The sequence below is a fragment of the Trachinotus anak genome, unplaced genomic scaffold (genome assembly GCF_046630095.1).
Source record: "Trachinotus anak isolate AG129_WGS33_773 ecotype Australia unplaced genomic scaffold, CSIRO_AGI_Tana_v1 ptg000004l, whole genome shotgun sequence".
NCBI lineage: Eukaryota > Metazoa > Chordata > Actinopteri > Carangiformes > Carangidae > Trachinotus > Trachinotus anak.
In genome coordinates, this window is record NW_027273855.1 from 1,956,050 (window position 1) to 1,975,984 (window position 19,935).

Sequence of the window (19,935 nt, forward strand, 5' to 3'; positions counted from 1 at the left end):
TCTACGACTGCTATCCTTGCGTCTAGTCCAGTGAGTTTGTTGTTTATGAAAATCACAATGTCACTGACCTCAGTGCAGCATGACTTATCCAGGGAGTTGTTGAAAGAGTTGGATGGCCAGGATCTCGTGATGTGTGGGGTGGAAGTGGAACTGTCTTTATCTTGGTCGCTCACGGTGCAGAATCGATTGTAGAAGTTGTTGATATAGTCCTCTAGGTTCCAGGTCCAGGTTCCAGGTCGAAAAGGTGTGGTGTTTCAGTTTGTGTGGTATGAAAAAGTGTGTTTGTTTAGTGGAGAAAGAGTGTCGGAGTTGTGTGTGCAGTCTAGCAGCAGGGGGCTGCGATCTTGGATCTTGCACCAGTCTCAATGGGTTTTGCAATCACAGACACCTCACAGACGCATGAAAGCTTGTATTTTTAAAAACAAAGAAAAAAAAGAACAACAGAGGAAATCTTCAGCACGGCAGCACACACTGACGCTGCATTATATAGATGCCTTCACTTATCTGCAGAATGCAAAATTACTGCCTTAACAACATAACTGCTTCTCTGAATAAATTCTACTGTATTTTCTCACTTTAGGCCAAGATATCAAGCCCAAACTCAGAGCACATGTGCAGAAGAGAATCCTTGAAGATTGTAAAGATGAACAGAGTCAACGTGAGATTGACACAGAACTCTACAAGATAAAAGGTGTCACAAACAAGGATGATAAAGGAACACTTGTAAAAAGCTACAATGAAATATTTGAATCTTCATGTGAAAAAAAGCAGACAACAGTGCTAATGAAGGGAGAGGCTGGTGTTGGTAAAACATCTCAAACAAGGATGCTCATGATTGACTGGGCAAAAGGAAAATCAAACAACGACATAGACTTGATGGTACCATTTCATTTCAGTGAACTGAATTCAAGAAAAAATAAAGATCAAAGCATAGAAGATCTGCTTAATCATTTCTTTAATATTAAGCAACGAAGAGCTCCACCCTATGACAAGTATAAAGTTGTTTTTGTCCTTGATGGCCTGGAAGAATGTCAACTTCATCTTGACTTCAAGAAGCACAAGAAGCTGACTGATATAAAAGAGCTAGCCTCCATGGATGTGTTGCTAACAAACCTCATCAAGGGGAATTTACTTCCCTCTGCTCGTCTCTGGATCATCTCTCAACCTTCAGGAGTTGACAAGATTCCTCCTGAATATATTCACACAGTGACAGAATGTCGAGGTGAGAGAGATTCACACTAACACTGACATTTTTCAATCACATCAACAGTCAAAATAGAAAAAGTGTTTTCATCACACTGGGCTATAATTTATTTGTAAACTCAAGCATTTCAGCAACGTAACACAGTAAAATTAATTAATTATCACTAAATCTAAATTGTAGTTCCACTGTCTAATAAGACACTTTAAGGGTTTTTGAAGTTGTAATGAACGACTTTATTAATTGCTAATAGTTTGGATAATCATTTTCTAATATACATCAGATAATTTTTAAGCCATAAACATGAACAATATTGGGACTGTCAGGTAGAGAAGAATCCCTTTAGCATGTGTATATTATCTCCCAGCATGGCACTTATTTTGTCCTTTGAGCTTGGACTTGAAATCTTAATGAAGCCCCCATAAAGTCCACCATCTGACCACTTGTCTTCTGTAACAAGTGTCATGTTAGAGGATGAACCAGCCAGAGGAATTTTTGTAGAACTTTGCAACCCAAATATTTTTCCTATGAATGGTTTAAATGTGATCTATAACATATTAGCAAAACATTTATTAACCATTAACAAAGCTACTGGTTATAACTTCTTGAACCATCATAGAGTAGACAATAGTATAAAGTGGTACCTAATTATAATATTTTTTTTTATTTGACTACAATTAAATTCATTGAGATAGGCCCATCAAAGTAGCTCCAGTGCACAGTATGTCTTATTTTCAGTGACTGGCCTGAGTTCAGGGTTAACTATTTTAAAATGGCAATTTAAAATGTAATCAAGAAAAAGAAGATATATGTTAAAATACATTTGTTGAGTTTAAGTTCATGAGTAGAGATTTAACTTAGTGCACTGGATCCAAAAATTGTTTCTATTTTTACAAACAAAAAAAAAGAACAACAGAGGAAATCTTCAGCACGGCAGCACACACTGACACTGCATTATATAGATGCCTTCACTTCTCTGCAGAATGCAAAATTACTGCCATTACAATATAACTGCTCCTCTGAGTAATTTCTACTGCATTTTCTCACTTCAGAGAAAGATGTCAAACCCAAACTTAGAGAACATCTGCAGAAGAGAATCCTCGAAGATTATAAAGATGAACAGAGTCAACGCGAGATTGACACAGAACTCTACAAAATAAAAGGTGTCACAAACAAGGACGATAAAGGAACACTTGTAAAAAGCTACGATGAAATATTTGAATCTTCAAGTAAACAAAAGCAGACAACAGTGCTAATGAAAGGAGAGGCTGGTGTTGGTAAAACATCTCAAACAAGGATGCTCATGATCGACTGGGCAAAAGAAAAATCCAACAAAGACATAGACTTGATAGTACCATTTCATTTCAGTGAACTGAATTCAAGAAGAGATGAAGTTCAAAGCATAGAAGATCTGCTTAATCATTTCTTTAATATTAAGCAACGAAGAGCTCCACCCTATGACAAGTATAAAGTTGTTTTTGTCCTTGATGGCCTGGAAGAATGTCAACTTCATCTTGACTTTGAAAACAACAAGAAGCTGACTGATATAAAAGAGCGAGCCTCCATGGATGTGCTGCTAACAAACCTCATCAAGAGGAATTTACTTCCCTCTGCTCGTCTCTGGATCATCTCTCAACCTTCAGGCATTGGAAAGATTCCTCGTGAATATATTCAGAGAGTGACAGAATGTCGAGGTAAGAGAGAGATTCACACTAACACTGACATTTTTCAATCGCATCAACAGTAAAATTATAAAAAGTGTTTTCATCACACTGGTCTATAATTGATTTGTAAACTCAAGCATTTCGGCAGCGTAACACAATAAAATTAAGATGTTTTCTGTCTCTTATTATTTATGACACAGTCCAAGATCATAGAGATGATGACACAAAATCTAAATTGTAGTTCCACTCTTTAATAAGACACTTTAAGGGTTTTTGAAGTTGTAATGAACGACTTTATTAATTGCTAATAGTTTGGATAATCATTTTCTAATATACATCAGATCATTTTTAAGCCATAAACATGAACAATATTGGGACTGTCAGGTAGAGAAGAATCCCTTTAGCATGTGTATATCATCTCCCAGCATGGCAATTATTTTGTCCTTTGAGCTTGGACTTGAAATCTTAATGAAGCCCCCATCAAGTCCACCATCTGACCACTTGTCTTCTGTAACAAGTGTCATGTTAGAGGATGAACCAGCCAGAGAAAGTTTTTTAGAACTTTGCAACTCAAATATTTTTCTTATAAATGGTTTAAATGTGATCTATAACATATGAGCAAAACATTTATTAACCATTAACAAAGCTACTGGTTATAACTTATTGAACCATCATAGAGTAGACAATAGTATAAAATGGTACCTAATTATGATATTTTTATTTTATTTTAATGCAATTAACTTTATTGAGATAGGCCCATCAAAGTAACTCCATTGCATAGTATGTCTGATTTTCAGTGACTGGCCTGAGTTCAGGGTTAACAATTTTAAAATGGGAATTTAAAATGTAATCAATAAAAAAAAAGATACACGTTACGATACATTGGTTGAGTTTTAGTTCATAAGTAGAGAAATAGATATAACTTAGTGCACTGGATCCAAAACCTTTTCTATTTTTACAAACAAAGAAAAAAAAAGAACAACAGAGGAAATATTCAGCACAGCAGCACATGCTGACACTGCATGATATAGATGCCTTCACTTCACTGCAGAATGCAAAATTACTGCCATTATAACATAACTGCTTCTCTGAATAATATCTACTTTATTTTCTCACTTTAGACAAAGATGTCAAGCCCAAACTCAGAGCACATGTGCAGAAGAGAATCCTCGAAGATTACAAAGATGAACAGAGTCAACGTGAGATTGACACAGAACTCTACAAGATAAAAGGTGTCACAAACAAGGACGATAAAGGAACACTTGTAAAAAGCTACAATGAAATATTTGAATCTTCAGGGAAACAAAAGCAGACAACAGTGCTAATGAAGGGAGAGGCTGGTGTTGGTAAAACATCTCAAACAAGGATGCTCATGATTGACTGGGCAAAAGAAAAATCCAACAAAGACATAGACTTGATAGTACCATTTCATTTTAGTGAACTGAATTCAAGAAGAAATGAAGATCAAAGCATAGAAGATCTGCTTAATCATTTCTTTAATGTTAAGCAACGAAGAGCTCCAACCTATGACAAGTATAAAGTTGTTCTTGTTCTTGATGGCCTGGAAGAATGTCAACTTCATCTTGACTTTGAAAACAACAAGAAGCTGACTGATATAAAAGAGCGAGCCTCCATGGATGTGCTGCTAACAAACCTCATCAAGGGGAATTTACTTCCCTCTGCTCGTCTCTGGATCATCTCTCAACTTTCAGGAGTTGGAAAGATTCCTCCTGAATATATTCAGAGAGTGACAGAATGTCGAGGTAAGAGAGAGATTCACACTAACACTGACATTTTTCAATCACATCGACAGTCAAAATAGAAAAAGTGTTTTCATCACACTGGTCTATAATTTATTTGTAAACTCAAGCATTTCGGCAGCGTAACACAGTAAAACTAAGATGTTTTCTGTCTCTTATTATTTATGACACAGTGCAAGATCATAGAGATGATGACACAAAATCAAAATAATAGTTACACTGTCTAATAAAACACTTTAAGGGTTTTTGAAGTTGTAATGAATGGCTTTATTCATTGTTAATAGTTTGGATAATCATTTTCTAATATACAGCAGATAATATTTAGGCCATTCACATGAACAATATTGGGACTGTCAGGTAGAGAAGAATCCCTTTAGCATGTGTATATCATCTCCCAGCATGGCAATTATTTTGTCCTTCGAGCTTAGACTTGAAATCTTAATGAAGCCCCCATCAAGTCCACCATCTGACCACTTGTCTTCTGTAACAAGTGTCATGTTAGAGGATGAACCAGCCAGAGAAAGTTTTTTAGAACTTTGCAACCCAAATATTCTTCTTATGAATTGTTTAAATGTGATCTATAACGTATTAGCAAAACATTTATTAACCATTAACAAAGCTACTGGTTATAACTTATTGAACCATCATAGAGTAGACAATAGTATAAAGTGGTACCTAATTATGATATTTTTTTATTTTAATACAATTAACTTTATTGAGATAGGCCCATCAAATTAACTCCATTGCACATTATGTCTGATTTTCAGTGACTGGCCTGAGTTCAGGGTTAACAATTTTAAAATGGGAATTTAAAATGTAATCAATTAAAAAAAAGACGTTACGAACCATTGGTTGAGTTTTAGTTCATAAGTAGAGAAATAGATATAACTTAGTGCACTGGATCCAAAAATTGCTTCTATTTTTACAAAGAAAAAAAAAGAACAAGAGAGGAAATATTCAGCACAGCAGCACATGATGACACTGCATGACATAGATGCCTTTACTTCACAGCAGAATGCAAAATTACTGCCATTACAACATAACTGCTTCTCTGAATAATTTCTACTGAATTTTCTCACTTTAGACAAAGATGTCAAACCCAAACTAAGAGAACATCTGGAGAAGAGAATCCTCGAAGATTATAAAGATGAACAGAGTCAACGTGAGAGTCACTCAGAACTCTATGTGATAAAAGATGTCACAAACAAGGACGATAAAGGAACACTTGTAAAAAGCTACAATGACATATTTAAATCTTTATGGGAAAAAAATGAGACAACTGTGATAATGAAGGGAGTGGCTGGAATTGGTAAAACACGTCAAACAAGGATGCTCAGGATTGACTGGGCAAAAGAAAAATCCAGCAAAGACATAGACTTGATAGTACCATTTCATTTCAGTGAACTGAATTCAAGAAGAGATGAACATCAAAGCATAGAAGATCTTCTTAATCATTTCTTTAATATCAAGCAACGAAGAGCTCCCCCCTATGACAATTATAAAGTTGTTTTTGTCCTTGATGGCCTGGAAGAATGTCAACTTCATCTTGACTTTGAAAACAACAAGGAGCTGACTGACATAAAAAAGCGAGCCTCCATGGATGTGCTGCTAACAAACCTCATCAAGGGGAATTTACTTCCCTCTGCTCGTCTCTGGATCATCTCTCGACCTTCAGGAGTTGACAAGATTCCTCCTGAATATATTCAGAGAGTGACAGAATGTCGAGGTAAGAAACGAAGACATTTTCACAGCTTTTACTACACTGTGTACGTTTTTCTTAGATGAGAAGTTTAAAGAATAAAACAAAAGCTGGTCTAATATGCTGAATTGTTCTGTTTACTCAGAGACCGCGAAGCGCCGCCAGCAGCTGGTATCAAACCTGAAGAAAAGATTTCTTAGAGAAAACACTCTAGTTGAAGACACCAATCATCCTAACCAGAAGAACACAGAACACATCATTAGAGAAGACACTGAAGTCAATGATGAAGAGAAAAATGAGCAGACTGAGTCAAAATCTGCGACAAAAGTGAATGCAACATCTGAAATCTTCAAAGATGAAAAAGGACGAAGTATCAGAACTGTGCTGACTATTGGAGAAGCTGATATTGGAAAATCCTTCCATGTGCAGAAATTCATAAAAGAGTGGGCTGGAAAAAACACTGAGAGTTCAGTTCTTACTAGTGTGAAAAATTTGTTCTGGGGTAAAGCCAAAGACGACGAAGAGCTTCTATTTCCACTTACTTTTTCTAAGCTGAATATGATAAAAGAGGAAAAAGTCAGTTTGGTGGGACTTCTGAATCATTTCTTCAAGGAAACCAAAGAATGTGTTATATCTAACTATGCACATTTCAAAGTTTTATTTGTCTTGGATGGTTTGGACGCATCTGAACTTTCTCTTGATAAGAGTGACGTCTTGACGGATGTGAGAGAGCCAGCCTCAGTGGATGTGGTACTGACAAACCTCATCAAAGGAAACCTGCTTCCATCTGCCCAGCTCTGGATAACCTCCCGACCTTCACCTGCTAAACGGCTGCCTGCTAATTCATTTGACAGGATGACAGAAATACGAGGTAAGATCATAAAAAAACTTTACAATGTGAAGACTTTTTTGCTTTATCTCTGTTGAAACTGATAAATGATTAATTATGGTTTTAATTTTTTAAATGTGCATTATGATGACAGACTTGCAGGTGGTACCGTTCTTCTATTATCCAGCTCAACTATCTTGCACATGAAGCCATAAAAATCAGTTCAATTTATTCTTTACAATATTTATATTTATTTCAATTTATTTGTATAGCGCCAAATCATAATATACATTATCTCAAGGCACTTTACAGGGTAAGGTCAAGACCTTACTTTGTTACAGAGAAAAACCCAACAGTTCCCACAAAGAGCAAGCGCTTGGCGACAGGGGGGAGGAAAAACTCCCTTTAACAGGAAGAAACCTCCAACAGAACCGGGCTCAGGGTGAGCAAGCCGGCCCTATGAGCTTTATCAAAGAGGACAGTTTGAAGCCTGATTTTAAAGCTAGAGAGGGGGTCTGCCCCCTGAACCCACACTGGGAGCTGGTTCCACAGGAGAGGAGCCTGATAGCTGAAGGCTCTGCCCCCCATTCTGCTCTTAGAAACTCTAGGAACGACAAGTAGGCCTATGTTTAGAGAGTAAAATGTCCTGTTAGGATAATAGAGAACTATAAGCTCTTTAAAGTATGATGGTGCCTGACCATTAATGGCTTTGTAGGTGAGGAGGAAGATTTTAAATTCTATTCTGGTTTTTACAGGGAGCCAATACAAAGAAGCTAACACAGGAGAGACGTGATCTTGTTTCCTAGTTCCTGTCAGTACTCGTGCAATAGCTCAGTCAATTTTTCATTTTGTTGCACTTTCTTGTTGCAATCGAACTTGTTGTTTGGTTTGATATTACCTTTTGGCCTTATAACCCAGCCCAGTTCTAAAGTACAGAGCAGTTACTGAGTTGTCTCTCATTTCTCTGTCATTATGTGACCATTTCTCACCCTTTTTGTGCCCCTTCATGTGAAGTAGAGCTTCATGACTTTTTACTGAAGAATTCACACTTAGTTCCTAATTTCCTAACAGAAAACAGAATTCTCAAAAGATATTTATTTTCATATTCAGAGTAATTCAGCACTTACTTAGTAGGAAAGGCATACATTTTCAAGTTGTTCATAATTTGTTGCTCATTAATTTTCTTGGTAATTACTCAGGACTGAACCTTATTGCAGAGTGTTACCAGACTAATAATAATAAACTTGATAACATTCATGTCTCTGCCACATACTGTACAGCCTATGTTACAGGATCCAAACTAACTTAATAGCTCTCTCTTAGACAAAGTTTGAAATTATCTTAGATTTAGCCTGCTGTAGCTTTGAACATACTGAACCAATTTCCACTGGGAGGAGAAGTGTTGCCCCAGAACAAGTGGACTCCTACTAAAAATGCCCTCAGTAAAATAGATGAAAAAACTAGAATTACCAGTCTGTATCCATGGAGCATCACCAGCCTGACGAGTACTTTTTGCACTCAGGGGCAAGCTCACATGTGTGACAGGCTTGTCAGCCAGTGACAGAGAAAGAGAAAACAATTTTAAAGGTCAAACGTTTAATAGCATATTTTTCTGTTATAATAGTCCTGGGAAAACTAGAAAGCAGTGCTTTAATGAGTATTAAGTATTAAGTGTGAAAACAGCCTAATTTGAAGTAGGAAATTTAAGGAAGGATCAGTGTCATGGTGGTCATATTCAGCAATCTCAGGTGCAGATTCTTAACACCAGAGAATGTGCAGAACAATGCAACAAAAGGTGCAGATGTGTGACCACTACCACCTTTGCTCATGTCACTCTTTGGACAAACCTTACCTCACCGTTAGCTGGGGAGTGTCTATTTGAACAAATGTAAAGAAAAAAAATTATGTATTCATATGTGCTTTGGTAATTTCTGTCAACAATAACTTAAAAATGTTTTCTCACAGAGAAGCCTGATGTCACAAGTCAACGGAAACTCAAATCTCAGCTGAAGGAGCAATTTGCCCGGGTGTCTGAGGGGATTGATAAGCAGAAAACCTCTGCTCTTCTGAATGATATCTACACGGATCTCTACATCATAGAGGGGGAGAGGGGAGAGGTCAATGCTCAGCATGAGTCCAGACAGGTTCAAGAGGCAAAATTCAAACCAATGAGAGAAGAAACACCCATTAAATATCAAGACATCTTCAAACCTGCATCTGGAGAAAAACCCATTAGAAGTGTGTTAACTATTGGAGTGGCAGGCATTGGAAAAACATTTGCATCAATGAAGTACATGCTGGACTGGGCAGAGGGTACAGAAAATAAAAACATATATTTTACATTTCCACTTCCTTTCCGGGAACTGAATTTGAGAAAAGATGGAGAACTCAGTTTTGAGGAACTTATTCATCAGTTCTTCCCTGCTATGAGGAAATCAGAAATAAAAAACTATGACAAGTACAAAACTCTGATTGTCCTGGATGGCCTGGATGAATGTCGCCTTGACCTTAACGTCAATGAATGCATGGTTTGGACAGATGTGAGAAAGGTAACTTCAGTGAATGTCCTGCTAGCAAACCTTATCAAAGGAAACCTGCTTCCTAAAGCTCAAGTGTGGATCACCTCCCGACCTGCAGCATCCAATAACATACCTGCTGATAAAGTTGACCGGGTTACAGAGGTGCGAGGATTCAATGATGACCAGAAGGAGGAATACTTCAAGAAGAGATTCAGTGATAAGGATTTGGCTGAGAAAATCTTGTCACATGTCAAGAAATCAAGGAGTCTTTATATCATGTGTCACATCCCGGTCTTCTGTTGGATCACTGCAAAAGTACTGGAGCACTTGTTTGATCTGCTCCAAACAAAAAAAGAAAAACAAGAAGAGCAGGAAGAGAAGATGCCAAAGACTCTGACTGACATGTACATACACTTTCTGCTGCTGCAATGCAGACAGGCTAATGTGAAGTATGGAGAAGAGGGGACAAGTGAGAGTTCTGATGCAGATTCATGCTGGAATACAAGGAACAAGGAAACAGTCCTATCCTTAGGAAAACTGGCATTTGAGGAGCTAGAGAAAGGAAACCTTCTCTTCACCGAGGAAAACCTGACAGATTGTGATATTGACATACAAAAAACTGCAGTCTTCTCAGGGTTATTCACTCAGATCATACGAGAAGATTGTGGGCTGTTCCAGAAGAAGTTTTTCTGTTTTGTACATCTGAGCATTCAAGAGTTTCTGGCAGCTTTTTATGTCACTCACACATTCAATAACAAAGGTGAAAATCTGCTCACAGAGTCTCCTGCATCAGACCTCTACAAGACAGCAGTGGACAAGGCTTTAAAAAGCAAAAATGGAGACTGGGATCTGTTTGTCCGCTTCCTGCTTGGTCTCTCTCTGGAGACCAATCAAAATCTACTGCAAGAGGTGCTGAAAAAGACAGAAAATCCCAAGAAGACAAACAAGGCAACAGTTGAGTACATCAAAGGGAAGATCAATGAAGACATCAGTGATGCAGATAAAAACCTCAATCTTTTCCACTGTTTGAATGAGCTGAATGACCACTCTCTTGTTGAAGAAGTCAAAAAGTACCTGAAGTCAGAAACAATGGCATTTGAAAATTTCTCAGCCTCCCAGTGGTCGGCTCTGACCTTTGTACTGCTGATGTCAGATGAAAAACTTGATGTGTTTGATCTGAAAAAGTACCTGAAATCAGAGAAAGTTCTTCTGGGAATGTTGCCAGTGGTCAAAGTCTCCAAAACTACTTTGTAAGTACTTTGAAAAATGATTGTTTTTGCAAATATGATTGTACTATCTCACTATAAACAACACTACCATAAAGCTCAGAGTGTAATGCAAAGACTCCATGCAGAAAGTCCACTCTGACAGAGAAACCAGATCTAACACTAAAACATACCCATTAAAAGTCTTAACCAGCACATAACACACACAATGAAAAGCATCAGACCATGAAAACATAACCATAGCAGCTTCATGGAGACCACCCCTTGGTCCTTGTCACCCTGTGACGTCTCCAGGTATAACCTCCTTGACGCAGGCTTGTTTTCCACCCTGATGTGTAAAACAAGTGAAGCTATACCTTAATATAAAGAACCATACACATGCCACCTACCCATTCACTAAGCCAGGATTTTGGGGAGATGGAAGCAGGTCATAAATTAATCCTGGCATCAGTGTGATCCTACCCACCCCACAAATTCCTCTGGTCAAGTTTCTTCTTTAAACATTTTCCAAATTCATCAGCTGACTCTGCGCTCCCAAAGAGATGGTCCTTACATGTAGCAGCCTCTTTTTGCCTCTGAATGAAATGAAGAAATTCAATTTTGTTTGTATAGCACTAAATCATTACATGCATAGTCTGAAGGCACTTTACAGTGTAAGGTAAAGATCTTACAGTATAATAGAGTGAAACCTAACAGTTCCCACAATGAGCAGAACTTGGCGACAGTGGGGAGAAAAAACTCCTTTTTCAGATGAAGTAATTTTAACCTCTGTAGCGCCCCTTTGCCCTCCCGGCTTTAATAGGGGTGGCTCACCTGAGTTCTTTACTTAAAGTGGTATCTCTACCATAAGTCTGTATATACTTTACCTTAATCTAAATACCAAACTGGCATCAATTGAAAACACTGTTAAATCACCCTCACACTTGACTTATTGGCAATATATCAATAAAATAAGCATTCACCAGGTTTTAAAAAAAATATAGGAACTATTTACTTAGAATAACATGGAAAAATCAATACAACATCCGAAAATTTCATCCAATATCAACAATGGGCCCTATAAATCACAGCACATACAAACAAACCTAAATTAATGAATGAATGACTGAAAGTTCAGGCCTGAACGCTGCATGAGAGACAGACACAGCGTCACCCACACACACCTGAGGAGTCACACAGCCAAGATGATGATGACCAAGTCCTCCGCTCGCAACCAGTGCGGCTCCGTCGAGTCCTCGTCCCCTCGTCCGGCTCGTTGCGTAGCAAACCTCGCTAACAGAGTTAGCTTGATGCTAGCACCCTGACGAAGTCCATGCTAAAGCGCTCGCCGATGACGCAGCCATAATCATCATACTTCCCAGATGAGTCGTCCACTCGAGCTGATTAATTCCACCAGCAGCTAACAGGAAGAGTCCTGGTCGCACACTTTCCCCTTATGATGGCAGAAGTAAATAAAACTGTAAATATTACACTTTACGGCTTATAAACACAACGTCCTCAATCGGTGCGTACATCCTCCGCCTCCGTCGTCTCTGCCTCTAACTCCCAGCATACTTCTCTTCCCGCCCTTTGATCTGGACTGTCATTGGCTCATAAATAAACCAATCAAAATCATACATATGAATCTCTTACTGTATACAAATAAAACATCATCACAACATCTCCAGCACTCTTAAAACAGGCAGGTTATCAGGTAGGTAAACAATAAACACACGACATTCCAAACTTATTGTATCATGTAATATTAAAGTTTTTTAACCTCTTTTTAAATACTATTTATTCTATTGATGAATTTACCCCTTTTTTTTTTAACTTATTTGTTTATTCTTATTTATAAACCAAATGGCTTGTAACGCCTAAAGTTAAAAGGGCTACACCTCTAATTATCGTTATTTGGCGTAATGACTGGGATATAAAGGAAGTCATCCTCAGGTGCCGTGTTGGCTCTTTGTTCTTGGCCAAAATTGAGCAACTTCTACATGAGAAATCATCCTCCTTTTTTGTCCACTTGGGCAAGCTACAAGTTGGGCCCATGTAAACTCAAACAGTGTAATGACAGACCACAGCCAATGAGTAGGTCACAAGTGCAACAACACTAACATGATCCCTCACCGTCTTCCCACTTACCATTATCCCAAAGCCAAAGAATTAAACAATGGAAGCCAGTGCAACAGCAACTGAGGTTCACCTGCTCTCTTTCATGTTCCTGGTTTAATAGAAATAACTAGTTTGTTGTTCCACCAGTGACTCTTTGACTTTTCCACAGCTGACACTAATGGCAGAATTTCTGATTACAAATCTTTTCACAGGCTGAGTTGGTGTGAGCTCACTGAGGAGTCCTGCAAAGGTCTAACATCCTCAGTCCTCACGTCTGCATCTTCTAACCTCACAAAGCTCGACCTGAGTCACAATGACCTGCTGGATTCAGGTGTGGTGGCACTTGGTGATGGTCTCAAGAGTGTGCACTGTAAACTGGAGTTTCTCAAGTGAGTGTGCATTGCATTTACTGCACATTTTTATAGCAACAGAAACCCACACAATCAACCAGAAAGAGAAACTTCAAAAATCCCTGTCTGTGTGTGTGTGTGTGTGTGTGTGTGTGTGTGTGTGTGTGTGTGTGTTGTAGGCTGTCAGGTTGTCAGGTGACAGAGGAAGGCTGCTCTGTCCTAGCCTCAGCTATCAAGTTCAACGCAGCTTCTCCCCTGAAACATCTGGATCTGAGTTACAACCACCCGGGAGGGAAAGGAGCGAAGCTGCTCAATGATATAAGAGACGATCCAAAAACGAAGCTGCAGACAGTGTGGTAGGTGGAGACGTCAGGATGTGTGTTTATATGTGTGGTGATGTAGCTGGTCCTCCTACAACAGGTTTTACTGCAACTACTACACTAAAGCAAAATGTAATTGGAGCAAATATCATGAATCACTTTGTTGATTTGATTTGATTCATTACATTCACTTCTAAGATTCACACTCATCAACTGGTTAATTATGACAAGCTAAGCTAAGTCTATTATTGTTCAGTTGAAAATTCCTGTTTGTGACAAAATTACTATCTTCATTTTGTACAGTTTGGACCATGGTGGAGCGCAGCGGTTAAAGCCAGGACTGAAGAAATGTAAGTCTTTCTCTGATTTCCAGTATTTTATTACTTCCTGATAATTTTGAAATGAGGGTCAGATAATATGTCTGTCACCAAACTTCACTGGTAGTACAGGCTGTAATAGTCTGTACTGTAAAAATAGCTACGAGTTTCAAATCAAGTTTAAAATTACAAATAAAAATCATGTTTACCCCTCTTATTTTTAATGTTTTGTCGTCTCTTAACCACACAAAATAACTTCAGCACGCTGAATTGTGTTGTTTGTCTCCGGTAGATGGTGCAGATCTGAAGTTCAATGAAAGCACAACAGGCAAGAGGCTTGTTCTTTGTGATGGGAACAGAAAAGTCAAAACTGTGCGCAATGTGGAGGAAAAGGTTGAACGACCAGAAACTGAGGGCAGGTTTAAGAGGACTCAGGTGTTATGTGAGGTGGGCCTGAAAGGCGTCTGGTACTGGGAGGTGGAGTGGAAAGGGACCGTTGGCATCGCTGTGTCATATGGAGGGGTGGGTAGAAAATGGGACAGCAGTGGTGGATTAGGATGCAATGACATCTCCTGGAGTCTGCTCTGCTCCAAGACTGGATACACTGCCAGGCATGGAAAAATGTCAGAACGTATTCAACTGTCCCCGTGCCAGAAAATAGCAGTGTTTCTGGATTGGGTTGGTGGTTCTCTGAGTTATTACAGTGTCACATCAGGAGAGCTGAGCCTCATACACACCTTCCATGCCAAATTCACAGAACTGCTGTTCCCAGGCTTCTGGTTTAAGAATGGCTCTGTGACTTTGTGTGAGATAGACTGAACGCCTGTGAGATGGGAAAAAGTGATGATGATGAAGTTGATGCTCTACTTGATATTTTGATAGAGTAGCAAAAGCATAACTGCATCATTTCAATACCTTGATTTGAAACATTTATTATGTTTCTTTACATGTTCATACTGTAGGTCAGTGTTAACAATGATGAACCAAAACTGTGAAGTGTCACACTGTTAAATGTAAAACATGCAACACTTAGATGATTGGCAACATTTAGGTTTCACAAATGTCTATGAATAATGTATATTGTGTTTACTATGGAAGCTGAGAAAGGTCATACGCAAATCATTTTTTATGTGAAAACAAAACTTCATTATCTTGGGATAAAACAAATATATATTTGCAGTATGGCCTTTCTTGGCTTCCATACTTCAGATGGCAGCATTTTAAACTCCTCTGTGACTAGTTGTTTTTGTGAGCTTAAAACTGTGGACTATTTTTTTCATTGTTATTATTTTTTGTATTTTTTAATATATTTTTTAAATTATTCTTTGTATTATTTTTTATATTTTTATGATTTTTGTTTATTACTTTATTTTCTGCCTAAATTAATGAAAGCAAGAACTTTCTTAAACTTGTCAGAAGAGCAGAATTTTCAGAAGTTTTTTTTCTACTCAGTGTTCAAACCCACAGTCTGTTAGTAGAGAACCACTGGACTACTGCTATAACGAGCTGCCACAATTTTATCTTTGTTTTTCTTTAATGTAGATTATGGCTGCCGAGGGGGCTTAATTTTGGAATATTAATGTGCATTCACTACACATAATAACATAAATATTTCCCCAATTTTATGTTGTGGTGCCTGTGAAATAATCTGATTGAATAAACAATGCTTCTTCTCTTGAGCTGAACTGATCTGTATATGTGAACAGTAATGTGTTTATATCACTGTATATTTCCTTTGCAAATTGTTTTCTTCTTCTGCTCATTCTGTTAATAAAGTATCTTTTTCTTAATCTACTTTATTCCATTTTGTGACCTATTGTGATTTTAATTACAGTTTAATTAAGTTTAATTGTCTAATTGTTGGAAGGAGCCAGTTGAGGGGGTTCGGGCGTCTGATCAGCGATTGTTTCAACAGTTTCAGATGCTGTTTGTCCACCCAACAAGCTCTCTCACACTGACGCCTTTAGTCCTCACCGTAGCCTTCTGTCTCCTGTCTGCTGTCTCTCCTCACATCCGTGTGTCTTTAACACCCTCAGTCTTTATCTTCCTCACTTTGTGTGCAGTCTGCCTGCCACTTGCACCTGCTACACTTACACAACATGACCAATGGTTTTGACACCGGTTTCCTTGGAATATTTTGATAACCCATTTGAGCCCCCCCCCCGCAGCTCCAAACCAAACATTGAGAAACTAAATCTAATTTAGTCACTAATCTAACTAATCATTTCAGCTCATATAAGAAACCCTTGTTCTTGCCCTGGGTCCAGTGTTTCTGCTACCAAAACATCACTCGCAAGGTTCTGTAAACGATTGTCACTGCCACTAGATCTCAGACCAAAACAAATCCCCACCCCCACCCCAACATGCCCCACAGCTGAACAAATTCATTTTAGTAACAGCAGGTCAGCTAATGTTATCATGCTACTGTAGCCGGTCAGTGGTGAAAACAGGCTTGTAACACATGGAAGAGAAAGGTAAGACTGGGAAAGAAATCCAGCCTTGGACTTATCTGGGACTGCGGTTGCACAAAATGACACTGAAGGAGCCGGCAAAGACACTGATGGAGCCAGTAAGGACCCTTACACTCAACTAGCCCCTTAAAGTATGTGAACTTAGAGAAAATATGTGGTGGGGGGTTGGTCAGCTGCTCGGTCCTACTTGCCGACCTGTAAGGCTGGAGACACACTGGATGTGTGGTGTGTGCATGGCAGCTGGGGAACGTCTTGGTTTTCATTTCATTGCCCTCGTTAACAAATTAGAGCGGACGCACTGCCTGCGTGAGACATGTCTCTCGTGTCACGGAATCTAGAAGTTCAGCATCTTGCCTATTTTTCACGCATGCATCTTGCAGCAAAAATAAACAGAGAAAAGACCTGTTGACAGTCATTTTGTCATCATACCGGCAATATTACACAAAACTGACATGTTCCATGATAGTCACTGTGTCTAGGATCAATCTGAACATGTTGTAGAAATGAAAAATATAAAAATATTTTTTATTAACCATTTAAGCAGCTGCATGTGGAGACAGTGGAGTTTTAAATGCATTTTCTGTCTGTCTGCTAGTATTAGCAGCGAATGAGCAGACACGCAGCCGGTGTGAACACAGGTGTTTTTACGCATCCAGTGGGTCTCCGGTGTGCTTTCACACCCGCACTTTTTAGTCCGGGCAAATCAAACCCTGGTTTGTTTTCTCTCTTGGGTGTGGACTAAAACAATCGCAACGAGACCCTTTTGTGGAGATGGTCTCAGTCTGGTCCCAAATGAACTCTTGAGTGGTTTGTTTTCGGTTTAAAGAGTTAGTCGAGTGGTTGGGGCATGTACCATGTGAGCGCAAGATGCTCTTAGCAGACAGTCACTGGTTTGACTCCCGACTAGCCCGATTCTTTCCTGCATGTCAGTCCCCTCTCTCTACCCCTTTTCCTGTCAGTCTCTACTGTTCTATAATAAAGGCACAAAAAGCCCCCCCCCCCCCCCCCCAAAAAAAGTTCTGAACTTGATCCAATCCAACCAGCAGGGGAACTTGTTTGACTTGGATGGTTAAATGTGATATTAGCATAGTCATTTTACATCCTCAACATTAGCTCCATCCTTCTCAAACATCTTACAGCAGCATGTTCACTCAGTCAGAATCCGTACAGCATTATTACGATGTACTGAAGCAAATCTGTGTTCTGGTGTTGGACAGTATGTAAGGAAATGACCCAGATAGATAGAGCGAGATATTCCCACAGCGAGAATGCAGGCAGACAGTTGAGAAAGAGTGTAGAGTATCTTTGTCTGTGTTTACCTTCCTGCTACCCCCAGACAATCTGACCAATAAGCATATTAAACTGACACTGTTTGTCGTGATGCATTTTGGTTCACTTGAATTTTCCTGTGTGAAAGCAAACCAAACAATCAAGATCGATCCATGGGTGTAATGAAGACACAAATTTGCAAGGACAAGAGACAATGATGACAAGCACAAACGCTAATATACTGTAGAACTCGTGTCTCATATTTCCTTTTATAAGATGATGAATTTCAGTGGGACTCAAAGTGTGAGTGCTGACTGAAAACGAAACTGAAAGTCAGTTCAAGCGGGAGGAGGCAGAGGCACATCCTGCATTAGAAGCAACAGCAGTGTGAATTATACAGGATTGAAGGATTTTAACTTCATCTGTAACGAAGATTGATTTAGTTGTACTTTATCATGTACTTTTATTATTGTAATATTGTAACTTACTATCATGTTGGCCTGTTTCTTAAGATGGGACAAGCTATGTACAGCCTGCATGGCCACTTCCTTGTGCACACATTTCACATCTCTCTACACACCAGAACATACTGCTTGCCTGGTGATGTCTGATGATGTGATACATTAGGGCTTTAAAAATGTACCTTTTGTGATGCTTATTTTCTGTGCACTTGTTTTTTTAATCACATGTGTATTTCATAAATTTATATCATAACATTATTTAGCTGTTGTTTTTGGGAAATGGAAATTAAGCTTTCATAAGCAATATAATGTGCCTTGCTTACTTTCTCTGTTCAGTTGGACTACTCAGATTTATACAGACCTTTGAGGTGATAGAAAAGTTGGAATCAGGCCTTAATCACACCATATTAGATCTGTATCAAACCACACTTCAAAATCAAAGTCCCCATACTAGAGTTGATTCTATTAATCTTTAACTACTGACTTTGTCCTCCTGTGATAACCCTCTAAAAAGTCATAAGACCCTTGGCCATATTTTAATGAGTGTGGAAAGAGGAAATAAACAGTTAAGACAGTCATAACAAAGTAGGCATACAGAACATTTCTCTATGAGAAATATTAAGACATTGACATCTGTCACACTGTACAATTAAAACTGATCCTGTTGATATATTCCACTGAAGTCACACTGTAATGTCTGGCTATAGCCTATTATGTTCTCTACTTATCCTAATGCAACATAACAACAACAACAACAACAACAACAACAACAACAACAACAACAAAACCATCCCTCAAAACAGCCCTGAACACTCAGAACCTGCTCTACCCAATGCAACAAACATCTTTTAGCATTTAAAGGTTTTTTTTTTAACTGATAAGATCCAGCTTCAAACACTGGGAGAGAAAGAGTTTTAAATACTGCTGAGATTGAGCAATATATCTGCAACAGTGCCATCTAGTGAAAACCATATGAAACTTCTCCATGGCAGTGTGGACATGCATGCATGTATTTGTGTTTTCACTTTCACTGAAAACATTTCAGTGTGCTTGTTCATACTGCACAGGTGTGTTTACCCATAGACAGTTTAACCAAAATAGAGCTGCCAATAGATATTGTTTAAGAGGAATCCACAAATGTTTTCATCCCAAAACACATTGTGCATTTGGGAGCCCATAAGCTACTACCACAGTCGACTCTCTAAAAGGAAGCAGGTTGAATAAACTAGCAGTTGGACCAAATAAAAGGAATAAAAGTTTCATTTTGGTGAGGTCTTCAATGTATAACCACACTTTATGGACACACAGATAGATCTGCTGTGGTGAAAATAACGAATCAGCGATCTGAGAGCACAGGAAGGGAAAGTGTAAACAAATATCAGCAGATCACATGGACACCAGTTAACCTGGAGCACCGGCACAGAGGCTGGGTGATGTGCTGCTGTGGATGGAGCCATCTGCAAAAACATGTTTTAGTCATTAAAAAAAAACCCACAGAAAAAAGCCAGTAACAGTTTCAGTGTATGCCATATTTTGAATATTTTCACTGCTTTTTTTTGCCTCAAACAGCCCTTTCCCACATTTCTACAACAAATTATTTTCAACTGATACATGTACAGTTTGTGATGGCCACAGCCACACAAAGTAATATCATCACAATCAGTCTAACTCACCTCAGGAGTTTGTTGTCAACACAGGTTCTTTTCATTTGCAGTCAGCCACACCCAAACAGTATCATTTACAGTCAGTCAC

The 19,935-nt window shown here is 38.7% G+C and overlaps 2 protein-coding genes across 10 annotated transcripts in view; one reads left to right on the plus strand and one right to left on the minus strand.

Annotated features, from left to right (window-relative positions):
- The window catches only part of ephb2a (eph receptor B2a), an 80,669-nt gene extending 67,318 nt beyond the window's left edge, over positions 1 to 13,351 (minus strand). For both annotated transcript variants that reach the window (XM_071475186.1, XM_071475184.1), the window contains exon 1: positions 12,062 to 13,351. The gene's annotated coding sequence lies outside the window, so the exon portion shown is untranslated. The remainder of the gene's footprint in view (positions 1 to 12,061) is intronic.
- LOC139620039 (uncharacterized) overlaps positions 1 to 19,935 on the plus strand; it is a 77,966-nt gene that overhangs the window by 15,587 nt on the left and 42,444 nt on the right. For 6 of the 8 annotated variants that reach the window (XM_071475172.1, XM_071475176.1, XM_071475179.1 and 3 more), the window contains 10 exons: positions 581 to 1,222; positions 2,254 to 2,895; positions 3,987 to 4,628; positions 5,710 to 6,351; positions 6,470 to 7,195; positions 9,119 to 10,922; positions 13,208 to 13,384; positions 13,525 to 13,701; positions 13,969 to 14,015; positions 14,275 to 15,781. In XM_071475172.1, coding sequence (XP_071331273.1) covers positions 581 to 1,222; positions 2,254 to 2,895; positions 3,987 to 4,628; positions 5,710 to 6,351; positions 6,470 to 7,195; positions 9,119 to 10,922; positions 13,208 to 13,384; positions 13,525 to 13,701; positions 13,969 to 14,015; positions 14,275 to 14,801 — 6,026 coding nt within the window. In that variant the 3' untranslated portion in view covers positions 14,802 to 15,781. Of the gene's footprint in view, positions 1 to 580; positions 1,223 to 2,253; positions 2,896 to 3,986; positions 4,629 to 5,709; positions 6,352 to 6,469; positions 7,196 to 9,118; positions 10,923 to 13,207; positions 13,385 to 13,524; positions 13,702 to 13,968; positions 14,016 to 14,274; positions 15,782 to 19,935 lie in introns of those variants that run through there. The other 2 variants (XR_011690724.1, XM_071475175.1) reach the window with 2 other exon arrangements.